The sequence below is a fragment of the Artemia franciscana genome, chromosome 10 (assembly GCF_032884065.1).
Source record: "Artemia franciscana chromosome 10, ASM3288406v1, whole genome shotgun sequence".
Taxonomy (NCBI): Eukaryota; Metazoa; Arthropoda; class Branchiopoda; order Anostraca; family Artemiidae; genus Artemia; species Artemia franciscana.
The window spans coordinates 33,643,021-33,661,097 of record NC_088872.1 but is presented as its reverse complement, the minus strand read 5'-3'; the positions used below and the strand labels follow the sequence as shown (position 1 = coordinate 33,661,097).

At 37.8% G+C, this 18,077-nt stretch overlaps 1 protein-coding gene across 2 annotated transcripts in view; it reads right to left on the bottom strand.

The window, feature by feature from the left end:
• Positions 1 to 18,077, bottom strand: part of LOC136032102 (EF-hand domain-containing protein 1-like) — a 78,788-nt gene that overhangs the window by 16,265 nt on the left and 44,446 nt on the right. For both annotated transcript variants that reach the window (XM_065712250.1, XM_065712251.1), the window contains exons 3-4: positions 9,644 to 9,796; positions 593 to 798 (exon numbers count right to left, since the gene is read on the bottom strand). In XM_065712250.1, the coding sequence (XP_065568322.1) occupies positions 593 to 798; positions 9,644 to 9,796 (359 nt within the window). The remainder of the gene's footprint in view (positions 1 to 592; positions 799 to 9,643; positions 9,797 to 18,077) is intronic.

Here is an 18,077-nt window from a genome sequence, read left to right as displayed (position 1 = left end):
TTTTAGGTCTTCAATTCCTGTCTCCTAACTGTTCAATCTTATCTACAAACCACCTGTTTGCTTTACGCTAAAGCTTACTTTTAATATTTTTTTCATTTCTTTTCTATGAAAACAGCATACAAGTCTATTTCGGCGTTTCAAAAAAACATTTCGTTTCATATTTTTCATGTGGTTTGATTTTAGAGAGTCAACCCCGATTCGAGATTTTTTTTTTTTTAAACTGCGTTATAATAGCTGATTTCATTGTTTTATTTACATATGCTACGCAATAGCATAGACTTAGTAAGGAATTATGTGTCAACAAAACAAACAGAAATCGAAATTAATAAGAACCCTAACGTACATCACATGGAAATTAACAAAAATAAGAGTGATGCTTATGGCGCTCCAAAAAAGTAAAAGTTTTTCTTTTTTTTGGAAAAACGACACTCATTTGTCTGTGCTTTGGTTTTAGGTTTGATTTCTGCACTCTGAATATTTTATGTTACTTTTCATGTTTATAGTAGATTTTTGTAAGTTTGCAAGTTTGTTCGAAGTAAATTTTAACATCTCTCTTTATTTTTCAGTAAAAATTTTTTTGTTTATTTAATACCTCAGAACATGCCCATCATGTTCTAAATATTGCCGTAGTTTATATTTTCGGGATGAACTTCCATTGGACTTATGACTGTGGCTTTCAGGAGAGACACTATTGCGCTGAGGGGTCGCAGGACGATGCTGGCTAACTTGTCTCTCATTCAAGGGACTACTACGTGGACGATTAAAAGGGACGTCGATTCCGGCCTTTGCATAGAAGTCCTGGAAAGAATGAAACCAATAAAAATCGAAAACCATTGAGCTCACTTTAAAATTATCTGTAACAAGAGAGCTAGGGCAAGAATCTAAAAATGAATTCAAAGAAAGTGATATTTGAATTCCATTCATTTCTTTAATTTTAGTTACACTGTAAATAATATTGGGCCAAAAAAACTACAATAAAAGAAATAGGCGCACATTTCCTGTGATCTAGAAGAACGTCCCTACAGTTAAATATGAATTCGTCTTTAGTTAACCAAAGGACATTTCTTAGTAAATTCTTAGTAAAACACATCTAAACTCAGCATACTCGAGAGGATATATTCACGAGTTGATCAGCCGCTGGACATAATTCTTAACAGATCTAGATGACATGGTTTCCTTAGCATTTCTTTTGATAATTATAATTACAAGAATGATTATAACTATTCATTGATAATATCAAACATTCAATCCGCTTTATAAGTAAAATGGGTAGGATTTTCGCTTAGCTTGCCATAGTTGGTACTGATACTTTCTGAGACGGTAGATAGTGCTAATGATGTTTTTATGTTTTCTTTCCTTTTCTCACTTCCAAGTCAGGTCCATTATCAGGAGTAGCAAGAGGGAGCTCGTCACCCACACAACCTACTACCCATCGCTTCCAAATATAGTTGGTACCAAATGTAGTTCCAAATAGTTGGTATATATATATATACATACATACTAGCTGTTGGCGCTTCGCGCCACCCCAACAAAACTGCGAAAAAACTTGCGAAAACACGGAAAATAGCCTTTTAAGATTAGAAGACCCCAAAAATATCCCTCAGAAAATCTTTCTTCAAGAAATTCTCTTCAAATCTTCCCTTTCCGTATATATCGATTTTTGCCAAATCTTTTGTCTATAGCAGATCTTTTGAATATAGCATATTATCTAAATTAAAGGACATGTCTTTTAAACCTTAGAGTTTCAGAAATGTGAACTATTAATTAAAGCATTTTCTTTATAAATAGCAACAAAAAGACTCATTACAACTGAAATTCTTATGGATATTAAAAATGATTACAGTAAAAGTAAGTATTGGATACGGAAATACACACGGGTGTTTATCAAACAGTTCGTGGTAACGAACGACCTGAACCGTAAGGAGGGACCCGGCTCAATAGTAAACGAAACTCTGAAAAACGGAATTTTGATACTAATTATAAATAAAAAAAGAATCGGATTTTATGCTGATTTTAAATATGTAAGTTGCATCAAATTTAGTCTTACTCATCAAAAGTTACGAGCCTGAGAAAATTTGCCTTGTTTTGGAAAATAGGGGAAGGACCCCCTAAAATTCATAGAATCTTAACAAAAATCACACCATCGCATTCAGTGTATCAGAGAACTCTACTGTAGAAGTTTCAAGCCCCTATATAGAAAAATGTGGAACTTAGTATTTTTTTGCCATAAGACCGATCACGGGTGCGTGTTTATTTATTTGTTAGTTTTTTTTCGTTTTTTTTCGTTTTTTCCCCAGGGGTGATCGTACCGACTAAGTGGTCCTAGAATGTGGCGGGAGGGCTCATTCTAATAGAAATTATACGTTCTAGTGCCCTTTTTAAGTGACCAAAAAATTGAAATGAGCGTGAAATCCCACGCTCATTTTTACCCAAAGTCAACGGATCAAAATTTTGAGATAGCCATTTTGTTCATCATAGTCGAAAAACATAATATATATGTCTTCGGGGCTGACTTACTCCCCGACAGTCCCCAGGGGAGGGGCTGCAAGTTACAAACTTTGACCAGTGTTTACATACTGTAATGGTTATTGAGAAGTGTACAGACCTTTTCAGGGGGATTTTTTTTACTGGAGGGGTTGAAGGGAGGGGTCTTCGTGGGAGGATCTTGCCTTGGAGGAATTTTTCGTGGGAGAAGAGAAATTACATTAAGGGGGCGCAGGATTTTCTAGCATTATTAAAAAAAACATTGAAAAAATAAATATGAAAAAGTTTTTTCAACTGAAAGTAAGGATCAGCATTAAAACTTAAAACGAACAGAGATTATTACATATATGGGAAGTTCGTCTCCTCCTAAATTCCTCACTCTTTACGCTAAAGTATTGTCAGTAATTTCAACTATTTATTCTACAGCCTTTGTGATTCAGGGATCATTCTTAAAGAATTGGGACATAGTTAAAGCTTTAGTGTAAAGAGAGAGGTATTAACGAAGGGGCAGACCCCCTCATATACATACTAAAAATATACGAATATAGAAGTTCGTTATGTAAGTTAATTTGTAAGTTACGTATATTTTTTACTAATAAAAACGTTCTTTAAAAATTAAAAATTCTAATTGCCTTTTTAAGTAGCCTTTTTAGTAGACTTTTTAAGTATAACAACTAGGCCTCCTCCCCACCCTTTTCTCGAAATCGTCTGATCAAAACTAAGAGAAATCCATTTAGGAAAAAAAAATAATCCGCAAATTTCGTTTTAATTATTCATTTGTGGAGAGCCAAAATCAAAAATGCATTAATTTAAAAACGTTCAGAAATTAAATTAAAAAAACAAGTTTTTTTGAACTGAAAGTAAGGAGCGATATTAAAACTTAAGACGAACAGAAATTATTCCGTGTATGAAAGGGCCTGTTCCCTCCTCAACACCCCGCTCTTTACGCTGAAGTCATTTACTGTTTTACAAAGTAGAATTGAGAGAAAGAGTCAAACTTTAACGTAAAGAGCGGGGCGTTGAGGAGGGAACAGCCCCTTTCATACACGGAGTAATTTCTGTTCGTTTGAATTTTTAATGTCGCTCCTTACTTTCACTTAAAAAACTTGTTTCTTTTTATATTTAATTTCGGTGAGGGACTAATTAAAGAACCAAAAACCGATCAATATTTATATTTATAGGTGGGGGGCGGAATTGAGGCTTTCCAATTTTTGGGGAACCCATTGCCAAACTCCCAGACACCTACATTCATGACTGATCGGGCACCCCTTCTAAAGTGTATTCGACTATTGCTGAAACAGAACTATGGCTACGCCCACGATCTTAATTGAAATAACATTGCTATTATGGATTCCACTGCGGGTTTTAACGAAAGCGAATATATAAGCCAAGCGTATAAAAACCAGACCTATACATGGTATAATTAAGATCTCAGATATAATTATACAAGATCCAAAAAAGGAAAGGTATATGAAATAAAAATTGTTGCTTAATCTTCAGTCTCATGGACTTCGTTTATACACATTTCTTTATATGGTAAGGTATCTTACATTAATTTTAGGAAAGGTGGTATTCGACTGGAGCTAGGGATAAAAAGTTTAGATTTCCAGGTTCGATAAAAAAAAAAACTGGAGTAGACCCACTGATATTTGGGAGGGCGGAGGATTTCCACAAAGTGCGGTCTTTTGTCAAGTACTAATTTAAAAAGAATATTTTCTAAAAACAAGCTTTTTTAGCCATGGGTTTGGATTGATCTCTGCTTGGCAATCTGGGGTATGAAGTTTGGTCTCAGCTGCCATGGCGCCAATACAACATCCTATGTGGTCATGAGGCGTCACTAGACAAGCCAAAGTTTTCCAAAGGAAAGTATCAAAGGAGCATCATTAAAGCACAAGTAAAGTCATCTAATAATTCCAGCTGAAAACCAAGAGAAATTGCTATCCAATTCAAAAATTCAAAATGGACAGAAATTAAAATGTACAACCACATCAAACATAAAGATGACAGAAACCGCAATACATAAATAGGTAAATCCTAAAATAGGAAAAAATTAAAATGAAAACTGGAGTCAACCTTGAAACAAACAGTAAATATCACAGACATATGTATGGGCTACCGCCCCGTAAACCACCTAGAGGCGATAGCGTCATTTACACTCGACAAAAAACAAAATACACTTTAGTTATTTTCTCTTACAATTACAATATAAAATATTTACACGTTTCTTAGACCATGAATTAATATCCGTTCATGTTCATTCATCAGTCTACATTCATTAGTTCTTTGCGGTAAACTTGATTTTTATAATAATTCTTTATTTTTATCGACATTCCGACAAATAACAAGAGCTAAGAACTCATTTGGCACTTGTGACGAGGTCAGAAGAGCCAATAGCTCATATGGCATGAGCTCTAGCAAAATTCTAAGAATCAATAGATTGCTTTTAAAAGAAAATCAGAGGCTTAATGCCGACCGGGATTTAAAATAAGAGCTCTGAGTCACGAGGTCCTTCTAAATATCAAAATTCATTAAGATCCGATAACCCACCCGTAAGTTAAAAATACCTCATTTTTCTAATTTTTCCTCTCCCTTCAGACCCCCAGATGGTCGAATCGGGGAAAACGACTTTATCAAGTCAATTTGTACAGCTCCCTGACACACCTACCAATTTTCATCGTCCTAGCACGTCCAGAAGCACCAAACTCGCCAAATCACTGAACCCCTCCCCTCAGCTCCCCCAAAGAGAGCGGATCTAGTCCGGTTACGTCAATCACGTATCTACGACATTTATAAACGTTTTCCAAGATTTCCGGTTTCCCGCTCAAACTCCCCCCAATTTCAGCAGATCTGGTCAGGATTTAAAATAAGAGCTTTGAGACATGAGTTCCTTCTAAATATCAAATTTCATTAAGATCTGGTCACCCGTTCCAAAGTTAAAAATACCTCAATTTTTCGAATTTATCCGAACTAGCTCCCCCAAACAACTCCCAGCTCCCCCAAAGAGAACGGATCCGTACCAATTATGTCAATCTCGTATCTATAACTTGTGCTTATTCTTCCCATCAAGTTTCATCCCGATTTCTCCACTCTAAGCGTTTTCCAAGATTTCCGGTTTCCAAGATTTCTGTTTCCCCCTCCAGCCCTCTATGTCCCTGGATCCGATTCGAATTGAAAATGGAGCATCTGAGACATAAGATTCTTCTACATATCAAGTTTCATTAAGGTTCGATCAACCATTCGTAGCATACCTCGATTTTCACGTTTTCCAAGAATTCCGGTTTCCCCTCCAACTCCCTTCAGTGTCACTGGATCTGGTCGAGTTTTAAAGTGAGATTTTTAAAGCACAAGATCCTTCTAGATATCAAATTTCATTAAGATCTGATCACCCGTTCGTAAGTTACAAATACCTAATTTTTTCTAATTTTTCCGAATTACTTCCCCACCCAACTCCACCAAAGATAGCGGAACCAGTCCAGTTATGTCAGTCACCTATCTTGGACTTGTGCTTATTCGTTCCACCAAGTTTCATCCCGATCCCTCCAATCTAAGCATTTTCCAAGATTTCCCCCCCCTAATGACACTGGATCCGGTCGGGATTTAAAATAAGAGATCTGAGGTTCGAGTTCCTTCTAAATATGAGATTTCATTAAGATACGATCCTTCTTTCCTAAGTTAAAAATACCTTATTTTTAATATTTTTTTTGAATTAACCCTCCCCCCCGACTCCCCCAAAGAGAGCGGATCTGTTCCAGTTATATCAATCCTGTATCTAAGACTTGTGCTTATTTCTTACCAAGTTTCATCCCGATCCCTACACTCTAAGCGTTTTCCAAGATTTTAGGTTCCCCCCTCAATTCCCCCCAATGTCACCGGATTCAGTCGGGATTTAAAATAAGAGCTCTGAGACACGATATCCTTCCAAACTTCAAATTTCATTAAGATCCGATCACTCCTTCGTAAGTTAAAAATACCTAATTTTTTCTAATTTTTCAGAATTAACCCTCTCCCTCCCAACTCCTCCAAACAGAGCAGATCCGTTCCGGTTATGTCAATAACGTATCTAGGACTTCTGCTTATTTTTACCACCAAGTTTCATCCCGATCCCTCCACTCTAAGCGTTTTCCAAGATTTTAGGTTCCTCCCTCCAACTCCCCCATGTGTCACCGGATCTGGTCGGGATTTAAAATAAGAGCTCTGAGACACGATATCCTTCCAAACATTAAATTTCATTAAGATCCCACCACCCGTTCGTAAGTTTAAAATACTTTATTTTTTCTATTCTTGCCGGATTAACCGGCCCCCACTCCCCCCCCCCCAGATGGTCAAATCGGATAAACAGCTATTTCTAATTTAACCTGGTCCGGTCTCTGATATGCCTGACAAATTTCATCGTCCTAGCTTACCTCGAAGTATCTAAAGTAGCAAAACCGGGACAGACCGACAGACAGACCGACCGACAGACCGACAGAATTCACGATCGCTATATGTCACTTGGTTAATACCAAGTGCCGTAAAAACCACACTATTCAAAATAAATATTGTTTTCAATAAAAGACAAACGGTACTCAAGCCATTTATAAGGTTTGAGGAGGTTGTAGCACCCCTCTTGTTAGTAGACCTTGATTAGCCTTGTTATATATTTTTGTGATGTCATGACAAATAAAAAACACATCGCTAGAAATACAAATCGTTTTTTTTTACGAAGGTCCAATGACGCTTTGGCTTTTGAAAGGTGGGTCGGTAACCCTACTCTTCTGTGTCGTATTTTCCGTTCGGTTTAAAATCGGATTCATTATTCATTTTAATTTCTATTCGTTCCTCTGCTCATTTATTGCAGCATCTGTTATCTTTATTTCTCATGTTATTATTCATTGTTAATTTTTGGTCGTTTTCAGTTTTATTTACTTCCCAGATTAGAATATCTGTCGTAACTCTGAGTAATTTGAATTAGTAGCCTATATGAATTTACTTCTGCTCCTTTTAGGTTTTAATATGGCCCTTAACGTATCTTTAGAAAACATTTTTTTTCTTAAACATTCTTTTAAAATTAATACTTGACAAAAGTACTCGCTTCGCGGGCTCTTCGTCCGGGATGCAAAAGACCCCCACTCCACTCGAGAAAGATTGTTAACGTTTCAGGCCTTAGGCCCTCACAAATGGCACTCCTTTTGCTCAGTTGGCAGCTTAAATTTTGGCCCAAGCGAATGAGTTTCGTCGTCATAAACGAATTGCGTCATTCTGTCGGCAGTTTTACGAATTTTCTTCACTATTTGTTTACAAGAAGAGTAATCAGATCATTTTATATGGTCTTAACTAAAGTATGTTTACAAAATCTCACAATCTTTCGTTCAAGCCCAATGGGATTTTGCATGAAATGGTGTCAACAACTTAAGAAACTTAACACAACTTAGGTAGTGACATCTATAAGGGACATTTTGAAAGCTCTTTTTCCATCCTGGTTTTTGACTGCATAAAGGATTTGGACTGTAGCCCATAAAACGACTCCCCTTAAAAGATTAGTATATCTCAGCTTTTTGTAAATCCAGAATATTTCACTAGTCTTGCGTGACCATGAATTTTTCGTTGATAGATGTTGAATCATTGAACGTTAATTTGAATTTCCTATTACAACAAGGAAAACGAATGGCAAGATGTATCGCAATTCTTGTTTGAATGAGCGGCGTTTGCATTCTTAAAATGTTTATGCTAAATATAGTTCCTCTTTTTGGTTTAGGCTTATGAAAACACAATCTGTAAACCCCTCTTAACATTTAGATACAATTACAGAAGGAAGATTTTGTCAGTATTGAAAGAAGCTATGAAAAGTCTGTCAATAGTGCAATTCGAGGGCAGGACCTCTTTCTTTACTAAGAGGGGTGAAAATTCCGAGGGAATACAAAGCCCTCCTATATTTTATCCCTCTCCCTAGGTTTAGAAAACATATTTTCATTTAAAAAGGATTGCTTCTCCAAGATATTATCATAAGATTTTTTTTTCTATGTCTGTATAAGCAATTTGAAAAATACTTGCCCTCCCGTCTCAAGATTTCCATGAATTCGCGCCTCTATTTACTATGCAAGTATCCTCTATACCACCATACCCCCCACCCCCAGTTGCTCAACATGTGTTGTAAGAATTTTATTGCACATACTTTTCAAGTGATACTTAGTCCCAGCCCTGATTACATTTTCCACGTTAAATTGCGATTCGTTTTATGAGGATTTTCTTAACTGGAGAGTAGAGGGCGATTGTCCTTACAAAAATAAAGTACATCTAAACATGTTTTTATTTTAAAGTTCGCAATAGAGGATATGAGCTGTTGTGCAAATGCTAACTCTTGTCTGCCGTTTCATCAGGCCTTCACAAAATGTAGGAAACGGCAATAATTTGTTACATATTGTTTTCTCTTTCAAAGCAAGGATGCCGCAGATGATTTTCCGAGAGAGGGGAGGGGCAAGCGCTACCTGTATTTATGTTGAGGGTTTTACATAGTTATACGCTAAAAAATGGCCAAGGATGCATACAAGTAATACCTTGAGGCAGAAGTGTAACTGGAGACGGGAGGTGGAGTCCAAACCAGGAAGATCCTTCCTAGGGGTGACATATCAGGCCTTTACAGTTATTGAAAACAAAAAGAAATTCCATACATTGCATCGTTCTATTGAGAGCCTCGAAACAAAGAAGAGCACCCAATATGGTGCCGTCAAAATAATGAGGAACCACTAACCTAGAATTCTGTATGTTTTACAACAACTCATCGGATAACAGTAGCAATCGGATAACAGATCGACGATCTCACAGGTGTAGCTATGGGTTTTTCCTAGGTATGGGGGGGGGGGCAATTCTATCTGTAAAAACATAGCTTAACAACTTTTCAGGAATTGTTTATCAGGCTGGCACTGAGCTTTCCTTCCATTTCGTAGTCAATGTTGAAGAAACCTAGAAACTTGATTTTTGTTTCTTAATTCTTGACCTCATTGTTTGACGTTTAACGATCTCGTTAAACGAGCCATTTTTATAACAGGCTCAGTCTTCAGTGCAGTTTAATTGTATAATGATAATTTAAGTTTATAAATTGTATACCAGGCAATGCAAAAGTGAGCATGCGTACAAAAAGATGACAGGCAGACTTGAATAATAGCAAAGTTAATGTTCTTACCACAGTCCAGTCATCACAGCCGGTAATTTTGTAGTCCCTTCCGTTAATTTTCACTGACCGGTCAAATTTTATGTCCTCCCAAACGAGGTAGTCATCAACATTCCTTTTTGGTCGTTGCCTTGTCAAAAGCTTTCCTTGTATTAAGCCAGAATTCTGAAAAGTGAACATAAAGAAAAAGGAGACTAACAAATGCTCAACAATGTGCTACTCAAAGAGGATGAAAATCCTGTTTGAGCAGGCATAAGTATGCATAAGTACGAGGGCATAAGCACGAATATCCATTTTTTATTTCAAGAAATCACTGATAAAAATCTTAGACATTTCAAAAAATAGATGATGTTCAGAAAAATAGTAAGCTATGTTAACATACACCTGCTCATGGGAGTTAGGACCTTTTTGCATAGCAAATTCAATTCAAAGTAACCTAATTTATTTTTTAAACATGTATTGAGGCCTCGAATAGTACTATGTAATTAAACAGACACATTTTTTAGGGAAGGGATCCGTCAAAACATTAAATAAAAAGCCGGACAAGTAAAATTATGAGCAAAGCATAAACAGTATTAATGTTTTCGTACTGCTAGTATTGAATCTCTCATTAGTATTAGCCTTAGTATAAAACTCAGTTGCAATAAAGAAAAGTAGTTGAATGCACGTTCTTACTATACTAAATTTAGGCAGGTGCACATGCGCACATGTTCGCCTCTGAACAAGGCGTATTTGACTGTTAAAGAATTTTGCTCATAAAATAATCTTGAACTGAAATTGCGTCGATGCGACAGAAAATCAAACTCTTTTGAAGAAGCTAGTCGTGTCCATTGGCAAGAGTGTGTCAAAATCGGACTTATAATTGGCAAAACTTTTTTATCTCCTTCTTTGAGTGAATGTTGTTCCTATTCTGACAACGTTTAGCATTCTTCCCAGAATACTAATCTATGGCAGATGTGGCTTAAAAATCATTGAACATGGGATTCACTGAATAGAGCAAGATTTCCTAAAAAATAGAGAGAAGTGTTTTTGAACTGAAAACAAAAAACTTTGTAAAAGTCGAATAAAAATTCCCGCTGATGAATTTCCACCAGCCGACTGTGGCATTGGGGTAGCAAAAATCAGCTGGCAAAGGAGGGTGAAGGCCATCAGCCTATTTGCAGTTGAGTATTGAGAGGATTGTGAGAAACAGATTTGAATTTCAATATATATCTTTTCTTATGATCCCATCTCTGGAACTTTTGGTTCTTTTGTGACGGATAAAAAGAAGATTTACCCGTGGTACATTTTCAAACTAATTGCGTAAATCTTGATTGATTTGTAAAATATTTTTCTGGTTTTCTCCTTAAAAATTAAGAATTTGACTTGCTATTTATATATTGAACAAAATATTGCAACAACTTTTGATAATAGTTGTACTATAAAACTTTAGATGGATGGGAGCGTGGAATATTATTTAACTAAATCAACAAGTTGTCGCAATCATAGACACAGTCGCAAGCACCTGCAGTCGCCGGTTGTCACAAGCAGTCGCTAGTAGTCGCAGTCAAAAGCAGTCGTAGTTGTAAGTAGCCGTAGTCGCAAGTAGTCACAGTCACAAGTGGTTGCAGTCACAACTGGTTGTAGTCGCAAGTAGTTGCAATTATATGTAGTAGCAGGCTCAAGTAGTCACAGTCTTAGTCACAAGTAGTCACAGTCTTAGTCGTAAATAGTCACAGTCAGAAGTAGTCATTATCACACGTAGTCGTAAATTCTCGTAGTCAGAAGTGTTCAAAGTCGTAGTCACAAGTAGCTGCCGTTGCAGTCTCATGTACTCGTAGTCCCATGGGGCATCGGAGTCTCTTTTAACTCTTTTAAGAGGCACTAGAATTTCAGTTACCAATCGAATGAGCCTCCTCCGAAGTTTTTAAAACATCTTCTTCGATAGAAAATCATAATCATATAACAAAGTCCTTACTGGCAGCACTATTGTGGTGCGCATGAGAAGTTACTCATAAAATTCTCTATCAGTATTTTTTTTCTTTTTTTATGTAGAAAACGAGAATAAAAATTTAGGGGTTTAATATATCAGCATCGCATATTTTCTCCTGTGTGCTGACATAATTCTAAAAAATATGATAGGACGATCAGTGAAGAAATACTGCTATTATACCGTCTCGATGACAATCTGCAATTTTTCTATGTTACTTTTACTGCAAAATAATCGCACTTTTTCATGACCCTGTAGTCTATTTCGTAACTTATAAACCGATTATGGAAAGTATATTTAATCTTAAAGCTTTACAAAGGGAGGGAGACTCGTCTTGATCCGAGACCCCCCTCTCTACCCAAAAATGTTTGAAATTACAAAAGTTCGTACTTTTCGGTAATAGAACAGAGATTCCCAGTGGCCATTATAGCAATGTGTAAAAAACATACCTTTTAAGAAAACAAAACGTCACCTGAAAGCGGCTTTGCCGAACCGGTTTTTCAAAAAATGGAGAAAAACGAGTTTGAAAATTTTGATATTTGTATCTCAGAATCGAGTATATTTCAAGGGTTGGCTTTAGTTTCAAAATTAAAAAGAAAAATCGCTTATATTGTTGTGGCTATTTTCATTGACCTAAGGGGAGCCTTTATTTAGATAAAATGGAATGAAAGTCAGTTTCGGCAAAACCGGCTGGAAACTCCAGAGCCTAGGTAAGATATGGCAAAACAAAATTGGTCCCGTTTTTGCTACTTTAGGCACTTCCAGGTAAGCTAGGATGATGAAATTTGGCAGGCGTATCAGGGACCGGACCAAATTAAATTAGAAATAGTCGTTTTCCCGATTTGACCATCTGGGGAGGAGTGGGGGCCCGTTAATTCGGAAAAAAAAGAAAAATTGAAGTATTTTTAACTTACGAACGGTTGATCAGATCTTAATGAAATTTGATATTTGGAAGGATATCGTGTCTCAGAGCTGTTATTTTAAATCCCGACCGGATCTGGTGATATTGGGGGGGGGGGAAGTTGGGAGGGGGAAACGAAAGGCTGATCGGATCTCAATGAAATTTGATATTTAGAAGGACCTCGTAAACCAGATCTCTTATTTTAAATCTCAACCGGATCCAGCGTCATTGGGGGGGGGGGGAAGCTGGGAGAAACCGGAAATCTTAGAAAATACTTAAAGCGGTGAGATCAGGATGAAACTGGATGGGAAGAATAACAACCTGTCTAAGATACATGACTGACATAACCGGACCGGATCTGCTCTCTTTTGGGTAGTTGGGGGGGGGGGGTTAATTCTGAAAAACTAAAAAAATGAGGTATTTTTAACTTATGAACGGGTGATCGGATCTCATAGAGATTGGATATTTAGAAGGATATCGTGTCTCAGAGCTCTTATTTTAAATCCCGACCAGATCTGGTGACATTGGGGGGGGGGGGGTTGGGAGGGGGAAACTTAAAATTGGAAAACACTTAGAGTGGAGGGATCGGGATGAAACTTGGTGGGAAAAATAAGCACAAGTCCTAGATACATGATTGACATAACCGGAACGGATCCGCTCTCTTTGGGGTAGTTGCGGGGGGATTAATTCTGAAAAATTAGAAAAAAATGACGTATTTTAAACTTACGAAGGAGTTATCGGATCTTAATGAAACTTCATATTTATAAGGACCTCGTAACTCAGATCTCTTATTTTAAATCTCAACCAGATCCAGCGTATTTGGGGGGGCAGTTGGGGGTACCGGAAATCTTTGAAAATACTTAAAACGGTGAGATCAGGATGAAACTGGATGGGAAGAATAAAAACCTGTCTAAGATACGTGACTAACATAACCAGACCGGATCTGCTCTCTTTGGTGGAGTTGGGAGGGGGAGTAATTTTGAAAATTGAGGTATTTGTAACTTACGAAAGGGTGACCAGATCTTAATGAAATTTGATATTTAGAAGGATCTTGTGCTTTAAAGCTCTAATTTTAAATTCTGACCAGATCCTGTGACATTTGGGGGATTGGAGGGGGAAACCGGAATTCTTGGAAAACGTGAAAATTGGGGTATTTTTATCTTACGAATAGGTGATCGGATCTTAATGAAATTTGATATTTAGAAGGAATTCATGTATCAGAGCTCTTATTTCAAATCCTGACCAGATCTTTTGACATTGGGAGGAGTTGGAGGGGGAAATCTTGGAAAACACTTTGAGTGGAGGAATCGGGATGAAGCTTGGTGGATAGAATAAGCAAATGTCCTTGATACATGATTGACGGAACCGTACTGGATTCGCTCTCTTTGGGGGAGTTGGGGGGAGGGGTTCAGTGATTTGGCGAGTTCGGTGCTTCTGGACCTGCTAGGACGATGAAAATTTGTAGGCGTGTCAGGGAGCTGCACAAATTGACTTGATAAAGTCGTTTTCCCAGATTTGACCATCTGGGGGGCTAAAGGGAGAGGAAAAAGTAGAAAAAATTAGGTATTTATAACATACGAGCGGGTGATCGGATATGAATGAATTTTGATATTTAGAAGGACATCGTGACTCAGAGCTCTTATTTTAAATCCTGACCGACATTAAGCGTCTTATTTTCCTTTTAAATCAATCTATTGATTCATAGAATTTTGTTAGAGCTCATACCATATGATGTCTTGGCTCTTAGCTCTTCATGCCCCGTCACAAGTGCCATATGAGCTCTTAGCTCTTGTTTTTATGGCACTTGGTATTAACCAAGTGACATATAGCAATCGCAAATTCTGTCAGTCTGTCGGTCCTGGTTTTGTTACTTTAGGCACTTCCAGGTAAGCTAGGACGATGAAATTTGGCAGGCGTATCAGGGACCGGACCAGATTAAATTAGAAATAGTTGTTTTCCCGATTTGACCATCTAGGGGGGAGTGGGGAGCCCGTTAATTCGGAAAAAATAGAAAAATTGAAGTATTTTTAACTTACGAACGGTTGATCAGATCTTAATGAAATTTGATGTTTGGAAAGATATCATGTCTCAGAGCTGTTATTTTAAATCCCGGACAGATCTGGTGACATTGGGGGTTGGGGGGGTTGGGAGGGGTATACCAAAAACTTGGAAAACACTTAGAGTGGAGAGATCGGGATGAAACTTGGTGGAAAAAATAAACACAAGTCCTAGATACATGATTGACATAACTGGAACGGATCCGCTCTCTTTGAGGTAGTTGGGGGGGATTAATTCTGAAAAATTAGAAAAAATGAGGTATTTTTAACTTACGAATGGGTGATCGGATCTCAACGAAATTTGATAATTAGAAGGACAACGTGTTTCAGAGCTCTTATTTTAAATACCGAACAGATCTGGTGACATTGGGAGGGAGAAACCTAAAACTTGGAAAACACTTAGAGTGGAGGGATCGGGATGAAACGGTGGGAAAAATAAGCACAAGTCCTAGATACATGATTGACATAACCGGAACGGATCCGCTCTCTTTGGGATAGTTGGGGGGGGGGGTAATTCTGAAAAATTAGAAAAATTGAGGTATATTTTACTTACGAACAGGTTATCGGATCTCAATGAAATTCGATATTTAGAAGGATATCGTGTCTAAGAGCTATTATTTTAAATCCCGACCAGATCTGGTGATATTGGGGGGGATGGGAGGGGGAAACCTAAAACTTGGAAAACACTTAGAGTGGAGGGATCGGGATGAAACGTGGTGTGAAAAATAAGCACAAGTCCTAGATACATGATTGACATAATCGGAACGGATCCGCTCTCTTTGGGGTAGTTGGGGGGTGGGGGTTAATTCTGAAAAATTAGAAAAAATGTGGTATTTTTAACTTACGAACGGGTGATTGGATCTCAATGAAATTTGATATTTAGAAGGATATCGTGTCTCAAAGCTCTCATTTTAAGTCCCGATCGGATCTGGTGACATTGGGGGGAGTTTGGGGTGGGGGAACCTAAATAACTTCGAAGACCACACTGCCTTTCCATGACGAAAGCAAAACAGTTCAAAATAGCGATGATACCTTTTGTAGAGTTTTACTGCTGATGATGAACATTGTATATGTGTTCGAAATATCCAGTTAAATAATTTTATATCTATTCACTGTCAATAAAAAGGTATCATCCATATTTTGAACTGTTTTACTTTCGTCGGGGAACCTAAAATCATGGAAAACGCTTAGATTGGAGGGATCGGGATGAAACTTGGTGGGAAAAATAAGCAGAAGTCTTAGGTACGTGATTTACATAATTGGGACGGATCCGCTCTATTGGGGGGGGGGAGTTAATTCTTAAAAATTAGAAAAAATGACGTATTTTTAACTTACGAAGGAGTGATCGGATCTTCATGAAACTTCATATTTAGAAGGACCTCGTGACTCAGATCTCTTATTTTAAATCTCAACCGGATCCAGCGTAATTTGGGGGGGGGGGGGGTTGCGGGGAATCGGAAATCTTAGAAAATACTTAAAACGGTGAGATCAGGATGAAACTGGATGGGGAGAATAAAAACCTGTCAAAGACACGTAACTGACATAACCGGATCGGATCTGCTCTCTTTGGTGGAGTTGGAGGGAGGGGGGGGGTAATTTTGAAAATTGAGGTATTTGTAACTTACGAAAGGGTGACCAGATCTTAATGAAATTTGATATTTAGAAGGATCTTGCGCTTTAAAGCTCTAATTTTAAATCCGACCAGATCCTGTGACATTGGGGGGAGTTGGAGGGGGAAACCGGAATTCTTGGAAAACGTGAAAATTGGGGTATTTTGGTTTTACGAATAGGTAATCGGATCTTAATGAAATTTGATATTTAGAAGGATTTCATGTCTCAGAGTCCTATTTCAAATCCCGACCAGATCTTTTGACATTGGGGGGAGTTGGAGGGGGAAATCTTGGAAAACACTTGGAGTGGAGGAATCGGGATGAAGCTTGGTGGATAGAATAAGCAAATGTCCTTGATACGTGATTGACGGAACCGTACTGGATTCGCTTTCTTTGGGGAAGTTGGAGGGAGGGGTTCAGGGATTTGGCGAGTTTGGTGCTTCTGGACGTGCTAGGACGATGGAAATTGGTAGGCGTGTCAGGGAGCTGCACAAATTTACTTGATAAAGTCGTTTTCCTAGATTTGACCATCTGGGGGGATAAAGGGAGAGGAAAAATTAGAAAAAATTAGGTATTTATAACATACGAGTGGGTGATCGGATCTTAATGAAATTTGATATTTAGAAGGACATCGTGACTCAGAGCTCTTATTTTAAATTCTGACCGACATTAAGCCTCTTATTTTCCTTTTAAATCAATCTATTGATTCATAGAATTTTGCTAGAGCTCATACCACATGATCTCTTGGCTCTTCTTGCCTCGTCACAAGTGCCATATGAGCTCTTAGCTCTTATGTTTTTACACAAGATGGCGTTTGCAGCACAGTCTCGCAAAAAAAAATTGCTACTTTTGGCAAAAACTGCTTTCAGGCAACGAAAAGCTTAGAGCAGTTGAAATTGCGATTCATTCAATTTTTGGCAAGTAGTTGAAGAAAAGTCACTTTTGGTAAAATTAATAGATAGGTCAAAATAAAAAATAAAGGTAAACCCGCTGTATTTTAATAATAGGTTTACGCAACTAGGAAGGAAGGGCACGACCAAACCCATGGACAGGTTAGCAGAATTTCTTTGCAGATCCTGAATACCCTTCTGCCAGGCCCAGACTATAAGTTCCATTTGACTACTCCTCAGTGGGGCTGGTAAACCATAAGAAACAAGTTAGGAAGTTGAGCACAGCCCAATTGGATTGACTGTAATCTGTGTTTCTAATTTCTTAACGACCAATATATCAAATCAACTCATGGCTCTAATCTGGCTCGTGCATTACTTCACATTTGAGTGCCAGTTCACAAAAACATAAATAAGTAGAAATTTACAAAAACTTAAAAAATTAAGATTACGCCACAGATTCACTGACATTTCCGTCCAAACACTACCCACACGACTAAGCCATTCTCTTTTTTGAATACAATATGGTCCAAAATATGACTCATGAATCAGTGACGTTTGACTTGTGAATTTGTTTCTGCGCTTTCGGATTTGGATGGCTTAATTAAATTACCGTTGGACGATAGCTAAGGATTACTCATTGATAAGGGAAACTGTGGAAAAAGAAAAGAATAAACAAAGATATAACTGAAATATTTTTCAGCATCATCCTTTCAGTCAAACCTGGTGCGAGGTGAGTTTTCTCCACAGCACACCACCGTCCTGGTAAATCAGCTTCGCAAACAGACTTTTTCGTGATTTTTGTGGGCTAACTCTTTATAACTTGTCATCGTTTTCTGGGCAGTGCTCTGGACTTGAACCATCACGCTTTCTGTCGTCTCTCTCAGCTCGCCACGGTGTGTAGTTTTGGCCTTCGGTCCCCGCAAGATATAATCATGATGTGATTCCAAGTTTAATTTCCTGTTGCTGTTTTTTCAGCGAATATTTTGTCAGATCTATTTTTTGTAGGGCCATTTTTGTGG